Genomic DNA, 16,232 nt, shown 5'->3' on the forward strand with positions numbered 1-16,232 from the left:
TTTATTTTCTTCCTCCATTTTAAGTCCGAGCCTGCTTAGTTCTCACCTGCAGACATAATACGCTGGACGTGCAGACTCAAAAATCAAATTGAAATGTTTAAAGCCTGTGTAGACTTACATCCCACCAACACCTCATACCGAGCACCAAGCTGTGCATTAACATTTCGAGTTACATCTGACCAGTTCTCCAGTAACACCAGTACGCAGGACATCTTGATTTCACAGGACTTCATAATAAAAAAAATGGTTAGACAGGAAAACACATCTTTAAACAATGATTGAGTATCTTCAATACTGGAGGCGCAATACTTACAGCACACGAAGCAGGGGCAGAAGGAGTCTGCACCCAAGCAGACAACTCAGCAAGGAACGCCTGATGGGTGCTGAGCTCCTTTTCCTTTTGTTCTTCCCTCTCTTCGTTAAATGTAAAGCTTTTGCCAAAATGGCCAGTTTTATACTCCCTCCCCCCCCGCCCCGAGCTTCCCCCAATTCTTCTGCTTTTGTCAAAGTTATGTTAGTCAAATTCAGCAATATATGAAAAACATGCATCTTGTGTGTGACATTTGGAGTTCAAAGCCCGTGTGGGAAATCATTTGTGGCATTTTCCTGCTCCGCTCAGAGCAGGACTGCAGGAACATACCTGTTTTCCCACGCTTTCCTGGTTGCTGTGGGTAGCCAGCATGGGCATGCCTCATCCACTCCTCAAAATACCTAAGTGGCAACTACCGAAGGTACTCAAAAATCGCAGCTCTGGGACAACACCACTTACTGGCACAGCCCCTCGTGACGGCAGTTAAGTGTCACTCATCCCACGTGGCATGAACCAGCACTGAACACCTTCTCCAGACAAAGAGGGAAACCAGAAACAACTCAGCCTGCCTCACCGCACACTGCTGCAGGCAAGAGGACACCCAGACTGTCACAAAAAGGACGTGACCTGAAAACCATTCAATGATAAAACACGCGGGGAAACACGGACTGGGACCCCTCAGCCCTGCAGATAAGATCTGACGAGGGCTTTGGCAGCAGGGCAGCTGGAGAAGGGCTAGGGAAGGCGGCCGGGCGCTGCCCCTCACCTGATGCCAGGGGCCGGATCCACTCCTTGCTGTTGAGGTCGAGTCTCCAGAGGTCGTTGAAGGCAGCGTTGCAGCTGCTCTGCGTGCAGCCTCCGAACACGTACATCGACTGGTTGGCGTCATAGTAACACGCGCCTAGGGGAAAGGAAACCCACCATTAGTCCGTCCTTCTCCCGTCTTCATGGGTTGGGTGAAAAAGATTTTCTCCCCCCCCGGTCCGGGGATTCAGACAGGAGAAAAGCAAGCAGGCTACAGCAACCCCAAAACCACGGGCTAGCTCAGGAGTATCCCCGACCGGTGTAAACCTCCAGCAAGAACCTTCTAAGACGATTATCCCCTCAAGCAGACCTGCTCCTGAAAGTGCAAAGAAAGCTGCCTTAGAAGCTTACAGCTAATTAGATTAGCCACGATTAACGCTTTCAGCATGCTTACCTTTTCTAAGCTATTTCACATCCCTTGTAGGGCTGTAAATTTTACTAAGTGACAGTCCTGTACACCTACACTTGGTGGCTTATTCTTTTTTCCAAAGCTGACAGCATTTCTCCTTATCTCATCACAACTAAGTGCCACTGAAATGCAGGCATCTCACACGAGCATCCCCTTTGCTTCTTAGGGGCCAGGATCAGGCAGCACGAAGGGCAGCGGGGAGGGAACACAACACTTGACAACCCCTCAGAGATACCTAGGGAAGAGAGAGAGCTTTTGGCTCAAAGCCGAACTCAGCAGCAAAAAAATAATCAGTGTGCTGAGCCAGCTTGTGATACCCAGGCACCTCTGACAAGCCCTAAATTAAACATACGCAGAGCAGACACGGATGGTGCAGCTCATCTGCCTCGGAGGATGCGTGTGAGCACGCCAGCACGATGCGAACGCGTTCAGAAAGTCAAACCACTGCGATTAACGCGAGAGGCACTGAGGATACGAGCGGCGCTCCCCAGTTCCTGGTCTATCTCCCCTCAGAGCCAGCCCCAGCCCCGCCGAATTCACACAGCACCCCCCTGCCTGTCAGGGCCGAGCCCCGCACCGCGGGACGCCCGCGGCTCTTTGGGGCTCCCCCACTGCTCGCGGGCAGGGCCCTGGGACCCCGCCGGGGCCGCCTCGCGCAGACGGTGGCGCAGGGAGAAGGAGCTCGTCCTCCGGCGGTGGCTCTGACGGACACGCGCACCCTGACTCTAAGTTTGCAAGGATTAAATTTCCACGGGCAATTCCGGCACAGGCGTTGTAACCTGCCAATCCTCTGGCCTGAAAAGAGGGGCGATAGCAACAGGTACATGCCTCGGCTGCATTCCGCTTTTAGAAATTCAATCCTCCCTTGACCTGACACGGCCTGAAAATCTCAATTCTTGCGTTTTCTCAAAAAGTCTTCCCCTTTTTTCCTGCAGAGCTCTGGAAAGGAAAGCACACAGCTTTGGCAGCAAGGACAAGTTTGCTGCTGAAGGCCGGATCTACCTTGCAAGGAGCTGCTCTGCTGGTCACAGCATCTCCCGGGGCATATTTAACAGCCCCCAGTCACCACAAACTCAGCAGCACACAAATGGATGGTCCCAAAACACAAAATCCTTCCTGCGGTCCCTCAGCACAAGCCCTGCTATGCCAGGGAAGCAGCATGCCTCCGACCTGGGCACCCACCTGCTTGGATGCGTTCAGACGAGGGTAAAATACCCAAATCCCTCCCGAAACGGGACCGCATCCCCACTGACACTCGTTGCAAAGAGGATTCGCTGCCTGAATCCTGCTCAGAACCAACGCGTTTCCCAGCAAAGCCCAACCTCACACACAAGAGCCTTCAGCAAAGCCCCAAACCCCACCGTTTGCCTTCTCAACACGAACAGTGCCTGCACAGCGACTCCTCGCGCGCTTGCTATCAAGTCAAGCAGGGGGGGAACCGCAGTGACTCACCCGTGCGCACGTACACCAGGGTGCAGGAGAAAGACGTGGGGTTTTACGCTCCGGGAAAGCTGAAGGGCATCAGCTGGGGCTTGGAGGGAGCAGGAACCATCGCCCTCACCATGACAAGCGATATATCGCACAGCGGCGCAGAGCGAAAGGAAAAGGCGAAGTTCAGGCAGGCAGCCCCCGGTGCGGGGCAGTGCATGACCCCCGGGTCTGACGTGGAGAAGCACGCCGGGGCACGCAGAAGCCCCTCCAGGGCGGGTGTCCGCACACAGGACCCCGCGACACCATAAATAACCAGCACAAGGTAGGCTGCAAAATCAGCAGCACGGGGAGGGCAGGGCTCTAGCTGGGAAGGGAATTTGAAAAGAGAAATGTAAAAGAGAAATTCAAGTTCGCTGCGTGCCTGTAAGCTCAGCGCACGAGCGCAGCAGCTCCGACAGCCAGCATCATTCCGTGCTGAAGTCAAAGCTGAGGGCAGGGGTGCGAGCTGCGTCTCTCCTCCTCCGTCTCAACACCACTTGCTGTACGTGGCTGTGCACCAGCTCCACGAGTTACAAAATAAAAATAGATTTGGGTTAGCTGAGCCGACAGGACACGGGACTGCTCCGGGGGAGCTCGTACCACCACGGAACAACTGAGAGAGCGTCTGGGCTGGAGGGAGCCAGACCACCTGCTTCCCCTGCTGAGAGCCCGCCGAGGAGCCGGCCGCCCTCGCCCTTGGCTCTTGCTGGGAAGGCCGGGGCACAGAGCTGGCCACACAGCGGGGCCGGGGGACATGCGAGGGCAGCGCGGGACCGCCCAGCAACCCCGCACGTGCATCCACACGGGGTCCGTACCTGCAGCTGAAGGCTTCATCTCAAACCACATCTCGCCCAGCTGTATAATACACACCTACGCCACGCAAAATACCTGCGGAGCTGCCTTTGGGGTGGGGGATACGTTGAGCAATGTAAATAGTGGCGCAGTAACTGCGCGGGCTTCAGGAGGTACCTGGATTGGGATGCCAGCTGGCCTGCCTTGGCACCGAAACAGGCGGAGGAGGTTTGCATGACCCCCCAGCACGTCTGCTGGGGAGCAGAACCGGGAATAACGAGGAAGGAATAACGAGCGGGACCAGGAGTAATGAGCAAAGGCATGTCTGTAGCCTCACCCACTCCCCAGGACCAGCCCTGGTACCAGTTGTGCACGGTACGACCCCTCGCAGGCTGCTACGGCTCGGGAAGGTGAGGGTACCAGGCAGTGCGCCGCTCCCGAAGCACGTGCAATTCACAACCGGCGCAAAGCAACACCGTGCTTCTGGGGGGGTTCTGCTCAACGTTTCTTGAGAGCTTACTGCTTCCTTAGAAATCTGATCGCTACCTCATCGTGACAGGTTGAGAGCCTCTTACCTCCTCCCCACGCCAAAGCCTTGGCAACTCCTGCTTTCACACACGGTGCAGCTCATTTATTATTTTGAGGGGAGGTGGCAACATTCCTCTGCTCTATTTGGATTTAAAAAACCGGCCAGCCAGACAGGCACCATGACGTCCGCACGGCATGTATTTTAATCCTAGACCAAAATAATTTAAACTTTGCCTTCCTGCTTCTTCTTAGCAAGCCATTCAAAGCTTCTGAAGCCAAGGAAGACAGATTAGGTTGAGAAAAAGTAATTAACGCAGGCACAACTGAAAACTCCGGTTTGATACCAGCCTTTCAGGGTGCAGAACAAACCCAGGGAGGAAGATGTGCATCTGCGGTGCTTTCAGCTCTTTGTTGGGTGGAAAGCAAGGAGGAGCTGAAACCCTGGGATGGATTTTTATTTTTTTAAAGGACTTAGGTTCCAGTCAAATTCAGCGTGTCCCAGAGTTTCAGTATTGCAGAGACGGCATGCTTTTGTAACTGGAAAAAAGAATAAATATTTCTGATGTCTGAAGACACCGATACGCAAACAGACTGCAAAGGCAGCTTATTTTGAACACATTCCTGTTTTCCCTCTGTGCTGCACAACAGCCACGAACAAAGCATCAGAGATTTTTCACCCAGAGCGTGAGATAACCAAAATAAAGATCAATGGACTATAACTGGGAAGGGAAACCTGAATGCAAAACACGTGCCTTTTGTGATAATTAGAGGGCATTGACTTTCTAAACGTCAAGTACATCAAATACAGTAACCTATACATATGGGAGTCAAGTTCAGAGGTCAGATTCCCCATCAGAGAGAGGGGAAAAGTCAGCTGGCAGTTGAACTCCCATTGCTACATGGCTCCCAGCTGAAAATAGCGCCGCAGCTTTGCTGCTAACCGTTGTCGAGCCATCACGGCTTCAGAACTGCCCCACAACACGGCCCCACCAGCTACTGATGGCGCCAGCCTGACGGAGCTCCCGTGCTTCCTTAGCTTCGGCTCAGGGCAGGAGGTGCAGCACCACAAACGCAGTCCCCAGCGCCACGAGACGGTGCAGAAAAGCTCCCCGCCTCCTTCGAACGCGACCCCAGCCTTACAGCCTCTTCACTTGCGTGTTCGGCGGTGCTCCCAGCAGCGCCCTGCTGAGCAGTGCATCCTTCCAGGCGCGCTGGGTCGCGCAGGGAGAAGCTGGCTGTGCCCAGCCCGCTTGGCACGGGAGGCAGCGCGAGCGCGGCGCCGGGAGGCAGGGCTGCGGATGAAAGGGCCCGGGCCCGCTGGCTGGCACCGGTGTTTACGCCAACTGCGCCGCAAGTTGCGGCACGACGAGAATGCTCCGGACCTCGGAAAGTTCAGCTCTGCAACTGCCTTCCACCTCTGCGTGGGGTGTGTGTGTGTGTGTGTGTGTGTAGAAATCCTGCACCTACCCCCTTCTGCTCTACAATTTCCCCGCTGCAGTCAGACCAGGGACTCAGCGCAGTCAGAAGGCAGCGATATATTTAGCAAAGCTGGGAGATAACAAAAGCTGTAGCTGCTTGGTCCCCTTGCTCTGGTTGAGAAGCGGCCCGTCCTGTAAAACAAACATCTTTCCAGTTTTTCCCTCGTCTCTCAGGGTAAGTTTGCTTTAATTAGTCATCGCGTTGGTACCATGCTCCCCAGACCGTACGGAAACATTTCAGTTACAATTAGTCACCGCAGAACCAACTCCTCCATCAAAGGATCAATATTTCTGGCTCAACGGTCAACATTCCTTTGCTGCCTTTCCTTTTCTGCATTCCTCCACCTTTTGACATCACTTTCTGAGTGCAGCCAGTTATTTAACTGCATGAGTCATTGCCCTGGTATGATCTCTGCAGGCTTATACATTAGGGCTAAAGAAGACAATTAGATGACTGCCGCAAACTTTCCACGTTCAGACACCTACCTGGTCTTCATCTCAGAAACCTAAGCATGAAGTACATCTTCCGCTAAGCCTCTATGTTTAAATCTCAAAGAATAGCATTGCTGATAATTGCATAGTGTTGTGCAGCTTTGGTTAAACCCTTCAGAAAACCTTCAGCCCATCCATAAAGGCTGTTATCAGCCAAACTCGTCGTACGATCAAAGGCCTTGACAAATGCTTCCTCCCCATAAAACAACGGGAACGCACATTAGTTATTCCTTATCGAACAGTTTTTCAATTACGTTTCTCAGAATTTATAGCAGACGATGACCTCTAACTATTTAAAATTCTCACCTGTCATGTTAAATATTGGCTCCAAATTAGCACTTCTGAGATATTTCTAATAAATCTTGAAAGAAAGAGACAGCCCTAGCCAATCCTTCGATGCTACCGCTGCCCATTCACTTCAAAGGACTCATACCCGGCAGATGACGTCTTCCCATGAAACCTGGTGAGCCACCCCTAAAAAATGTTTTGCGAGCCCTCCCTCACTCCCCCTTCCCAGACCTCCCGTTCTTAGCTTGTCTCACCGCATATTAGTACTTGAGATCACAGTTTTTCGGATTCTCTTTGCACTGTGATTAATGATTTGTTGCCTCAGTTCTAGCCTCTCACTCAGAAAGGAATCTCAGCCCAGCCCAGCTTTGATCAGACCTTCCTCCAGGCTCTGATATTGGAATCCACCCACAAACGCACGCGGCTTTGCTGTAGGGAAAAGCAGATACCGCAGATCTGGAGAACTGTTCAAAAATAATTAATTTTAAACCAGCAAACAAGTTAATCCAGATTAGCTTTCTGCACATCCAGTGCATTAATAATGCTTCTGTAGTGACCAAGGGCTGAGCGGAGCCAGGACGGTGTCACTGAGGCTAATGGCGATCAGAGGCTCCGAGAGCTGTGGCTTTGGTGAAACAACTCAGTCTGGAGCAAGTGGCAGGAGCAGCACATTCCGAGGAAGCCCCTGCTGGCCAGCAGAAAAAATGAAAGCACACGCAGCGAGTCCTTGGCATAATATTTGGGCCCTCTTTGGGTAATTCATTGCTAGCCTTACAGCTCACCAGGCACGAGGAAGCTGCTCCAAGGCACTGGGGTGGAAACGGTGCAGGTGAGATACCCCCTCAGAAACAGGCCAGTTAGGACGGACACCACCACCAGCAAACCGAGGGAAAGTACCCGTGAATCTGCAAGTCATCGGGAAGCACTTTATTAACGTTGCTGCTTCAAAACGAGTGACGAAACGTGGTGCCTTTTTGAAGTTTTAGGAGGACACCGAAATCCTTGAAGAGGAGAACGCTGCCACCAGAACATCCCACAGCTTCTCCTAGGCTTTTTTTTGGGCAGGAGGCTGCACATTCTGTGCGTTGGCTGTTTCATAAATTATTACTCGGGAGTATGAAAATTTTATGACTGCTTGCTCTTGGAATTGCACCGCTTACATCATGTTTATTTACCTTCATAAACACAAAGTTTGCTCCCCGGAAGAACCGTCTCCCAAAGAGGTCTGACCCAGCGACAAAGCCACAAGGACTGAATTTTTGTCATATTTCAACACGGTGCCTGGCACAGACACTGCACCACAAAAAAGTTTTATTTAAGTATCTTCCCCTCAACGGGAACCCGTTCTCTGTTCCAGAAACTTGGAAGCAGGGCAAAAATTCCACCATAAATTAAGCAATGTTGTCAACTGAACTGCTGACTTCTATCAGCAAATCACACCCACGGCAAGCGTGCTTGCCTCAGTACCTCTCATCTGCAGCCCTTTGTGTTTTGTTTTGAAGCACACCACGCTCAGCCTCCTCCAGGCTGCTGCTCACAAGCGTAAGAGTCGATGTGCTGCGTAAAGCAGCCAGCGTACGTCCCCGCGTGCAGCGGGTCGGCAAACCCACTGGCTACAACAGCCACTGGACTGGAGGTTTCTCTTGAAGGGGAGCTGTGTAAAGAAGTCTGCACGTAAAATTTGCAAAAAAACAGGGTGGGATTTTTTTTCCTAACTCCGTTAACATTTCCTCTTTCTAACCTGGGACAACAAACAGCTACTGAATCCCTATTCTTGTGTAAAGTGCTTGTGTTGGCAGAGCTGCCGCGTTACACCGAGCAGATAAAGCTCTGCTGCAGCAACAGGCACGTGCGCCACCACTCCGCCCCGAATGGCACAAGGCAAACACCTCGTTACAGCTTCCCACGGGACCTCAGAGCTGACGAGGGGCGAGCGGAGCCCTCCTGGGCAGCTACTTACTGTGCGAGAAGCGTTGAGTGATGGGGGTTCCTGGGTAGGGGTAAGTGCGACTCTCCCACTGAATGTTTCCTTCTTGCACCGCTTTGATAAAGCCGTGATAACACTGATGGGCCACACCTAGAGAAAGACGAGACGTCAGCAGAATTTGAGGCATGTTTAGAACAGACCGTGTCTGCACAGTTGCACAAGCACATCCAAAACCAGCACATAACACACCTATATGAAGGAGCGTGTGTATACGCCGCCTGACAGCCTTCGTAGGGAGCAGCGAGCTTGGAGAAGCCAAAGCAAATGACAACTTATCCCTCGGTAGTGTGTGGTGAGTAGCAGCACGATAGCAATTACAAAACAACCCCGGTATTTGGGCTATAAATACGCTGGTGGATATTCAGAGGATTCAAAAGAATGAAGAACATGGACTCTGCAAACGCAGAAATCAGCGTTCACTCCATTTATTTACCACACCTTTGCTATTTGTCAGCTGCGCTTGGTAAAGCCAAGCCTTTGGGATAGGTAAGTGTGTGCGAGGCTGCGGTTCTGCCCCGCTGCCCGGAGGCAGCCGCTAACGCGCAGCTCTCCCCGGACCGAGGTGCTCTGCCACGAGCTGTAACAACCAGCGAAGGCTCAGCTGGAGGCAGGGGGCCCGCAGTCAGCACACCGGAGACCTCACCTGCTGCCAAGGAAGGTCTCTGGGGAGCAGATGCCGAACCCGGCATCCCTACACCCCAGCACCTGGCCGCAGCCAGGCAGCGGGGAGCCAAGGTGCCAGCGCGACTGTTTGCGCAAGGAGCTACGCACAAGCACGCTTCAGGTCACTATAAACATGTATTTAAACACAAATACCGTGTATTAGGGACATGTCTTCCCAGAGAGGGGTTTTTGGCCCACTCTGCTGCAACACAAGGCTAATCACACCCAAATTAATGCTGCATGTAAGCACGCATTTCTGCCAGAGGAGCACACGAGCCTTAAAGGACCACTGAGGACCAACAGCACATAATAATGAACTTTTAAGAGAATGCCTGCAGCTACTGGACAGTAATCTACAGTAAATATGACAGGGGAAGCCAGTGACAAAAGGCAGCGTGTGTCAGGTGAAAATATTCCTTCTTAGCCTGCCAGGGCGTCGATCTGTCCTACAGGAGGTGGCTCCAGCTCCTGCGGCACAGACCAGCAGCAGAGCCACAGCTAATCCTGTGCATGGAGAGTGTGCTTGTGCAGAGAAGGGCCAGAGACTGCTTGCTGCGGGAAGAAAAGGGGCTGGTGAAGCCTTACGACTGCAGCAGCTCAGCAGATGCTCTGTGGCCCCAGCACCTGCTCCGCCTCGCGCCCACAAGCCCTGCTGCCTCAAAGCGCTCAGAGCCGCGGGGGCAGGATGCAGCCCGTCACGCTTTTGCAGCAAAACATCAGCTTTGAGAAAGCGTGCAGAGCGGATCCTGGTATAGCTCAACGCCGTTCACCTCTAGCACTCGGGTGCTAACAGAACTTCCAACGCCAGCGTCCAGCCCCCGGGCCGGTGTAAGCCTCGCCGTGCCCTGACACCGAAGGGCTGGAGCAGTCCTCGCTGGCAGCCCGGCCTATGGCAGCAATTGCACTCAAGGTGCCAGAACCTGCTGGGATTTTTCCCCGAGAGTTTGCTGACCGCAAGCCCTGTGCCAGGAACACCCCCAGCAAGAAATCACACTCAGGGGTACACAGCAGGAAGCTTCAAAAAATGAAGCCCTGGATCTTCAAGCAGCTGGTCCCCAAGAGACACACGGGAAACGTAACCTGAACTGTAGGATTTCGGAGCAGATGTATCCTGACAAACAGGAAAAATTAACCAGGAGCAAACAAATCAAGCATTTACCTCGAGTAACCTCTGCTTCGCATAGCACACGTTAGTGATTACACTCCCTTTGCGCTGTAACCACCACAAAAACGATGCGGCTGCCCAGCACCTCTCACCGCCCAGGCTCACTCCAATGTCACGGGGCGCCTTGGGCTGCTCTTCCCTCCCCTACACTCCAGGACGTTTCCCACAGTCTCTGTTGGGGTGAATCACCGGCTGCTTGCTCACTCCAGCTGCATCCTTTGCATCTCTTAAGGCTGCTTCAGGAACAAGCGTGTGTGAGAAAGCAGCGACTCAAGGCCATGGGCACTTGAAAACCTTTCAGCAGAGGTGCAGACTGCTGAGCCGGCAGGACCGGAGCACTGCGCATTCGTGGGCCCAAAATTATGCCAAAAAATAATTGTGCAAGGCTTACTTCTGAAGGAGCTGCATTTTGGTTCAACCTCCAGCCTGTTAAACTCCGGGCAAGGCAGAGAATCCTTGGAATCTCAGCAATGCTTCACATGTGTGAGGAAGTCCACAGATGAGACATCACCCCACACACCTGCCCAGCCGTACGCAGCGCCAAAGGCGGAAAGCACGGCGCTTCTCGCCTGACACCTGCTCTGCACTTCCCAGAAGAAACAAGTTACCCAAGTGCAGCAGCCTGCCTCATTTCCTACGGATTTAACCGGGGTTGTCTCTCAAAGCGCCTGTTTTTATGAAGCCTGCAACCAGAACTCATGTGTCCAAAGCCTAACGTAACAGAAATCACCGCTGTATGCGGGAACACTGGGAGCCACGAGGCAGGTAGAGTTTGTGCAAGGCTACAAGCGGAGCTCTTTGTCGTATCACATGTATCTAGCATTAAAATATCCCCATAAGGCTTCAGAATTAATGCTGCACGGAGGCAAAGCGAAGTATCTGTATCTCAGGGCTACTCTTTCAGGCAATCTGAATATGTAGATCTCTATTAACGTAGATGCAGTTTACACTTTGCCACTTATCTTCAGCAGAGCTGTCAGAACCAGGCACGGTTTTGTTTCCAACCAAAAGCACAGGCTTTGGGAACGTAACTATTGAGCAAGACGCAAACACAGCACAATTATAGCCACATTAGACATGGGATGCCGGGAGCGGGGCACTGCTGTGCGTGTTGGAGGGGAAGCCTGAATGCAAGGTCAGGAGCGCTGCACGTTAGCAGCGCATGGGCAGCGTTCAGAAGCAGAACTAAGCGAGCAGCCCGGTCGCGGGGGTTTTGGGGTTTTGCTCTTTCCTACTTCAAAAGAGAGCACCCAGCCCGACGGCAGGGAGCAAGCTGCCTCAGCTGAGGGGCTCCGTTCTGCAGCACCGGAGTTATCGGCAACACACCAGCAAGGCGAGGCTTCAGCTGCTTTTCAGGCATTTTGCAGAAGTCGGATTTCTGAGTGAAAAGGGAGAAACTAAAGGCAAGTCTAAAGCAAAGCAAAGAGCAGCTGCAACGTGAAGCCACATTCCCACAATTAAAAAAAACGCATTCTCACTACAGCCGTTTGTACCTTTGATTAGTCGATACCACTGTTTGCAGACAAGGGCAGCAGTTTTGTGCTCCTGATACGGTGAAAGGAAGGACAGGATATATTCCAAAACCTCTTCGGGGAGCTCCAACATCGATCTGTTATGCCTGGTCTCCTCCACCTCCAGCTCAGCATGGGGCTCGTCATCTTGCTCCATCGTCCCTTCGACCACAGCTTCTTCGGGATCCACGGCCATGAAACCGTCATCTTCACTGTCCGAGGAGCTGGCCATGGCATTCCACTTCACAGCTTCGAGAGAGAGACAACACTGAGGTCACCGAGCGAAACCCAACAGCATCAGAAACGCAGCTGCAAGCCGCGCACGTTACACGAGAGGTCTACACAAAGCCCTGCACCAGTAAGCTCCAGGTCAAGGACGTGGTTTTTGCAAGGCTTTGAAGCAGGCTGCACGCAGTTTAGGAATGAGCTCAAGAGACCAAGCAGCCGGGGCGTGCAGACAAAAGGTTCGGCACCTTTCCTCCCCCAAACAAACGCTAACCACCACCATCGGCGGGGCAAGGCTCGCCTCTGCTGGGAAAGCAAACACGTCACGCCGCTCTCTGGCCGCGGAGCGTTTTCCCAGGCCACTTCTTCATCTCTCACCGCTCTCAGCCCCGCCGCTGCCTGCGGACAGCACCAGGGAGAGCAAAAAGGAAGAAAGAAAACCCACCGCAGGAACGAGAGCCTGCGACAGCCCCGCTCCCCACGGCCTCCCCTCACGCCGCTAGCCCCGGCAGGCCCCGGGGGCAGGACGTGGCGGCGGCGTCCCCGCAGCTGCCCGCGGTTTGGCAGCGCCGAGCTGCGGGGCGAGGAGGTGCCGGTGCCTGACACGGGGCGGGGGGCAGGACCGGGATCCCCGGGGAGCCAGGCGGGACAGGAGCGAGGGACAGCTCGCAGCCGCTCCTCCCCTGAGAAACCAGTTTGGCCAGCGAGTCTGCTGCACGCCGGTGCTGGGGCTTCCCAGGGAGCACACGCTGCTGCGGGAAGAGGGGGAAAAGCCCCATTCCGCTCTCCTTTAGCGCCCCTCTCGCACCCCTCGTCCGCCTCTCTGTTTTATACAAGTGGCTGCTCGGGGTAGGTGAGGAAAGAGAAGCCCCACAGGATTTACTGCCGACGACAGGCTGGGATACCGTCGCTCCAGCCATCCAGAGCACGCGAGGCATTCGGCAACGATGACATGAACGCATCGTGAAGTAAATCCACCTTAACGAGTAGCCGCGTCCAGTCTGGCCACGGGCATGGGTTACGGACCGGGCACGGGTTACGGACCGGGCACGGGTTACGGACCGCCATCAAACCCGTGGCGGCCGGCGCGAAGCAGAGCCCAGCCCCTGCCTGCTAGGAACCAGCAGCGGCGCCCACCAGCGCAGGACCGAAAGGTCCCAGATCCCCGTCCCACCGCCCAGCGCAGCCCGTGGCCCCCAGGCTACGGGACACATCCCACCCCCAGCGAACCCAGAGAGCAGGCCTGCTCCTCACCAGGGGAAACGAGGCAGACTTTGCCCGAGTTCAGCTCGGACAACTCGCTTTTACCCAGCTCTTAGTGTCACGGCAGGTACGGCTGGGAGGAGGCTGAGTTACCTGCCTGACTCCTGACACCTACGCTGCTGTAGCAGACTTCCAGCGATGCAACCTGCCCCCTCTTCCCAAGCTGCCCCCGACCCCAAGCTGCCCCCGACCCCAAGCTGCCCCCGACCCCAAGCTGTCCCCAACCCCAAGCTGCCCCCAACCCCAAGCTGCCCCCAACCCCAGGTAAACCCAGGGCTTGCCCTGCCCGTGCCACGCGCAGCTCCGGCAGAAGAGCCGCGGGGCAGCAGCCCGGAGGCGCCAGGCACGAAGCTGGCCGTGACAACTGATTCTCACGCAGAGAAATCCCGCTAGGCAGCGTCACCCGCCACTCCTGTCAGCCTCCCCGATGAAGCAGCTTCAGAAAATCCCGGGGGCTGTCAATCTTCCGGAGAAAGCAAGTCAAAATTAAACTTGCAGTCAGCACGCTAACAGATGCTCTGCGAATTCTCCAGTGTCAGAAATCCTTCCCAGAGTCAATGTTATGACAAAGAAAGCCTGAAACCCAAACGCTCTGACATAAGTGCTGCTGCGTCAGCAGACTGCGTTACACAGCAGATAATGGCACAAATTCCCAAAGATTAAGAAATTGAAAACTAAAAAAAAAAAAAAAAATCACACTGAAAAAAAATAAATGAAAAAGCAGTGGGTTGGGTCTTTTCCAAGCAAAAGCATCTCCAGTCAGGAAGCATATGTGCCTACTTCCACCTCGGGCAGCGCTGCAGGAAGCCGGAGGCTTCCCAGCCCGCAGCCCCGGCCGCTCGGGTCGTGCCCGAGCCGGGGAGCTCGGGGTCAGCGCCGGCCTCGTGGCTTGGGGGAACGGAGCAGCACAGCAGGAGAGGCGGCGCGGAGGGCGCTTCGCACCCCAAAAGCGTGCGACGTGCTGGGAAAGCAAAGTGAAGCGCACCCGGGTCCGGTGCAACGGGACGCCTGGAGGTGACAGCGCTGAACATAAGCCTCGGCTCGCCAGGTTCACACGAACCTGCTGTTAAGGCCGAGAAGCAAGGATTACGTCGATGTGTTTCCCAACAGCTTGTATTTACCGCTCACATAACGTCCAGAACCTGCTGGAGGACGGCAGCTGAGCAGCACAAGAACGAACGCCCTCCTAACGAGGACTTTTCCCAGCTATAAAGAGCACAATTATTAAATCCCAATTTCGATCCTCGGGAGCAGGCTCAGGAGCCACAGGACACCGGTTAATCACAGGCGCACGGGCCCATGTACGCGAGCTTGGAGAAGGTGCAAGCTAAGGATGCCATCACGTGCAAGGAGCTGGGGGTGCAGGACAGCACCTCCGAGGCCGCTTCGAGAAAGGCAGGGGCAGCGGGAAGAGCTCGTGGGGCTCCATCGGGTCCTGCAGGTGCTCGCGTGCAGCTCTGGGGCTGGAGAAGTCGCGCTGAGCTCTGTCTGCCCCTCCGCCCTCAGGGAGGACAAGGCCTAACGGTGGTGCCTGGCTGTGGAAGGCTTCGTTAGGAAACAGACCTGGATCAAATCCCTTTTCCAGAAGCCTCCTGCAGAGATGGCTTTTATCCCTCCTGGGATAACAAGTGTGCCAGCATCGATGCCAATGGTCGTACGGGGCTGAGCTAACAGAAAGCAGCACCCTGCTCCCGCAGGCAGGGTGCAGATTGAAATCAGTCCCTAAGTTTGCTTCCCAAGACAGCTTCCTGCTGCGCACATCTCTCCCAGACATCTTACTTGTAACGCTCATTAAACACACACACGCAGTCCTGAAGCTCTCGCTGGAAAATTGCAGGAAGCGGGCTGAACAGGGAGCTGGCAGGGCAGCGGTACGGCAGCCTGTGCTCAGGAGAGCGAGGAAATTCCTCTGCGTTCCCCCAGAAGAAATACAAGTGACCACAGACCATCCAGGACTTAATTACAGCTTGCCTTACCAGACCACTTTATAATATTATGAATACACAAATGCATCTGCTGTGCTAGATCCTCGTTCCTCAAGTGCCCGCGCAACAAATAACTGCCCTCCAAGCTTTCACACCCACACCGTGTTATTTTTCTCAAGGAAAAGATCATCAATAAGCTCAGCTCCCAAGAGGCAGCTGGCTCCAAAACAACCCTTCAAGCTTGATGCGCCACGGCCGTGGACCTTGCTCACGTGGCAGGGGAACAGGGGGCTGGGAATAACGACCCCCGGAGGGCGAGACCTGCTTTGCACACCGCTGGGCAGAAGCCCTGTGATCCAACCCTGCCCAGCGTCCCAAACGAAAAGGCTACAGCACCCCAGGCAGGCAGGAGCCAGCTCCTCCGGCCATCAGTCAGCAGGTCTGCAGGAGGAAATCCCAGGGCAGCGCTCCTATCAGCCAGCCGCAGAGCAGCGCGGGGCGTTTCTGTGCTCCCCTCGCGGCTCGCTTCCCGTCCTGCACCCGGTGTTCGGACCGGGCGCGATCTGTTGGTGCTGCAGCTGGTATACGGGCTACAGTTCCTGTCCGAGCAACCCCGGCACTCGGAGAGCTGCGGTGAAGGGATTTATACAGCTGTGGCTCATCAAGGCGCGTGTGCAATGCGATCGACTTGCCAAGACAGATCCTGCAGCCCCGTTCTGCTCGGGCCGATCACCGCGACGGCTAACACGAGCGCCCTGAAGCATCGTCTTGTTTCGTTCCTTACAGCCCCCAGGCCAGGGGAAGAGCCTCTATATCCCAGCAGCAGCAATGTTTTAGAGTGTTTGACAGTTAGCCTAAAGCCTTACCAACGAAGAATCGCGACTGCTTTAAAATACCACCTACAGGGACGCTAGAAGGACAA

General features: G+C 54.4%; 1 protein-coding gene across 3 annotated transcripts in view; it reads right to left on the minus strand.

Moving 5' to 3' along the window:
• FBXO42 (F-box protein 42) overlaps nt 1–16,232 on the minus strand; it is a 50,977-nt gene that overhangs the window by 25,433 nt on the left and 9,312 nt on the right. For 2 of the 3 annotated variants that reach the window (XM_080564178.1, XM_080564180.1), the window contains exons 2-4: nt 11,880–12,146; nt 8,532–8,648; nt 1,077–1,211 (exon numbers count right to left, since the gene is read on the minus strand). In XM_080564178.1, coding sequence (XP_080420304.1) covers nt 1,077–1,211; nt 8,532–8,648; nt 11,880–12,129 — 502 coding nt within the window. In that variant the 5' untranslated portion in view covers nt 12,130–12,146. The remainder of the gene's footprint in view (nt 1–1,076; nt 1,212–8,531; nt 8,649–11,879; nt 12,147–16,232) is intronic. The other variant, XM_080564179.1, reaches the window with a different exon arrangement.

This window comes from Anser brachyrhynchus (assembly GCF_964034855.1).
Source record: "Anser brachyrhynchus genome assembly, chromosome: 21".
Lineage (NCBI taxonomy): Eukaryota > Metazoa > Chordata > Aves > Anseriformes > Anatidae > Anser > Anser brachyrhynchus.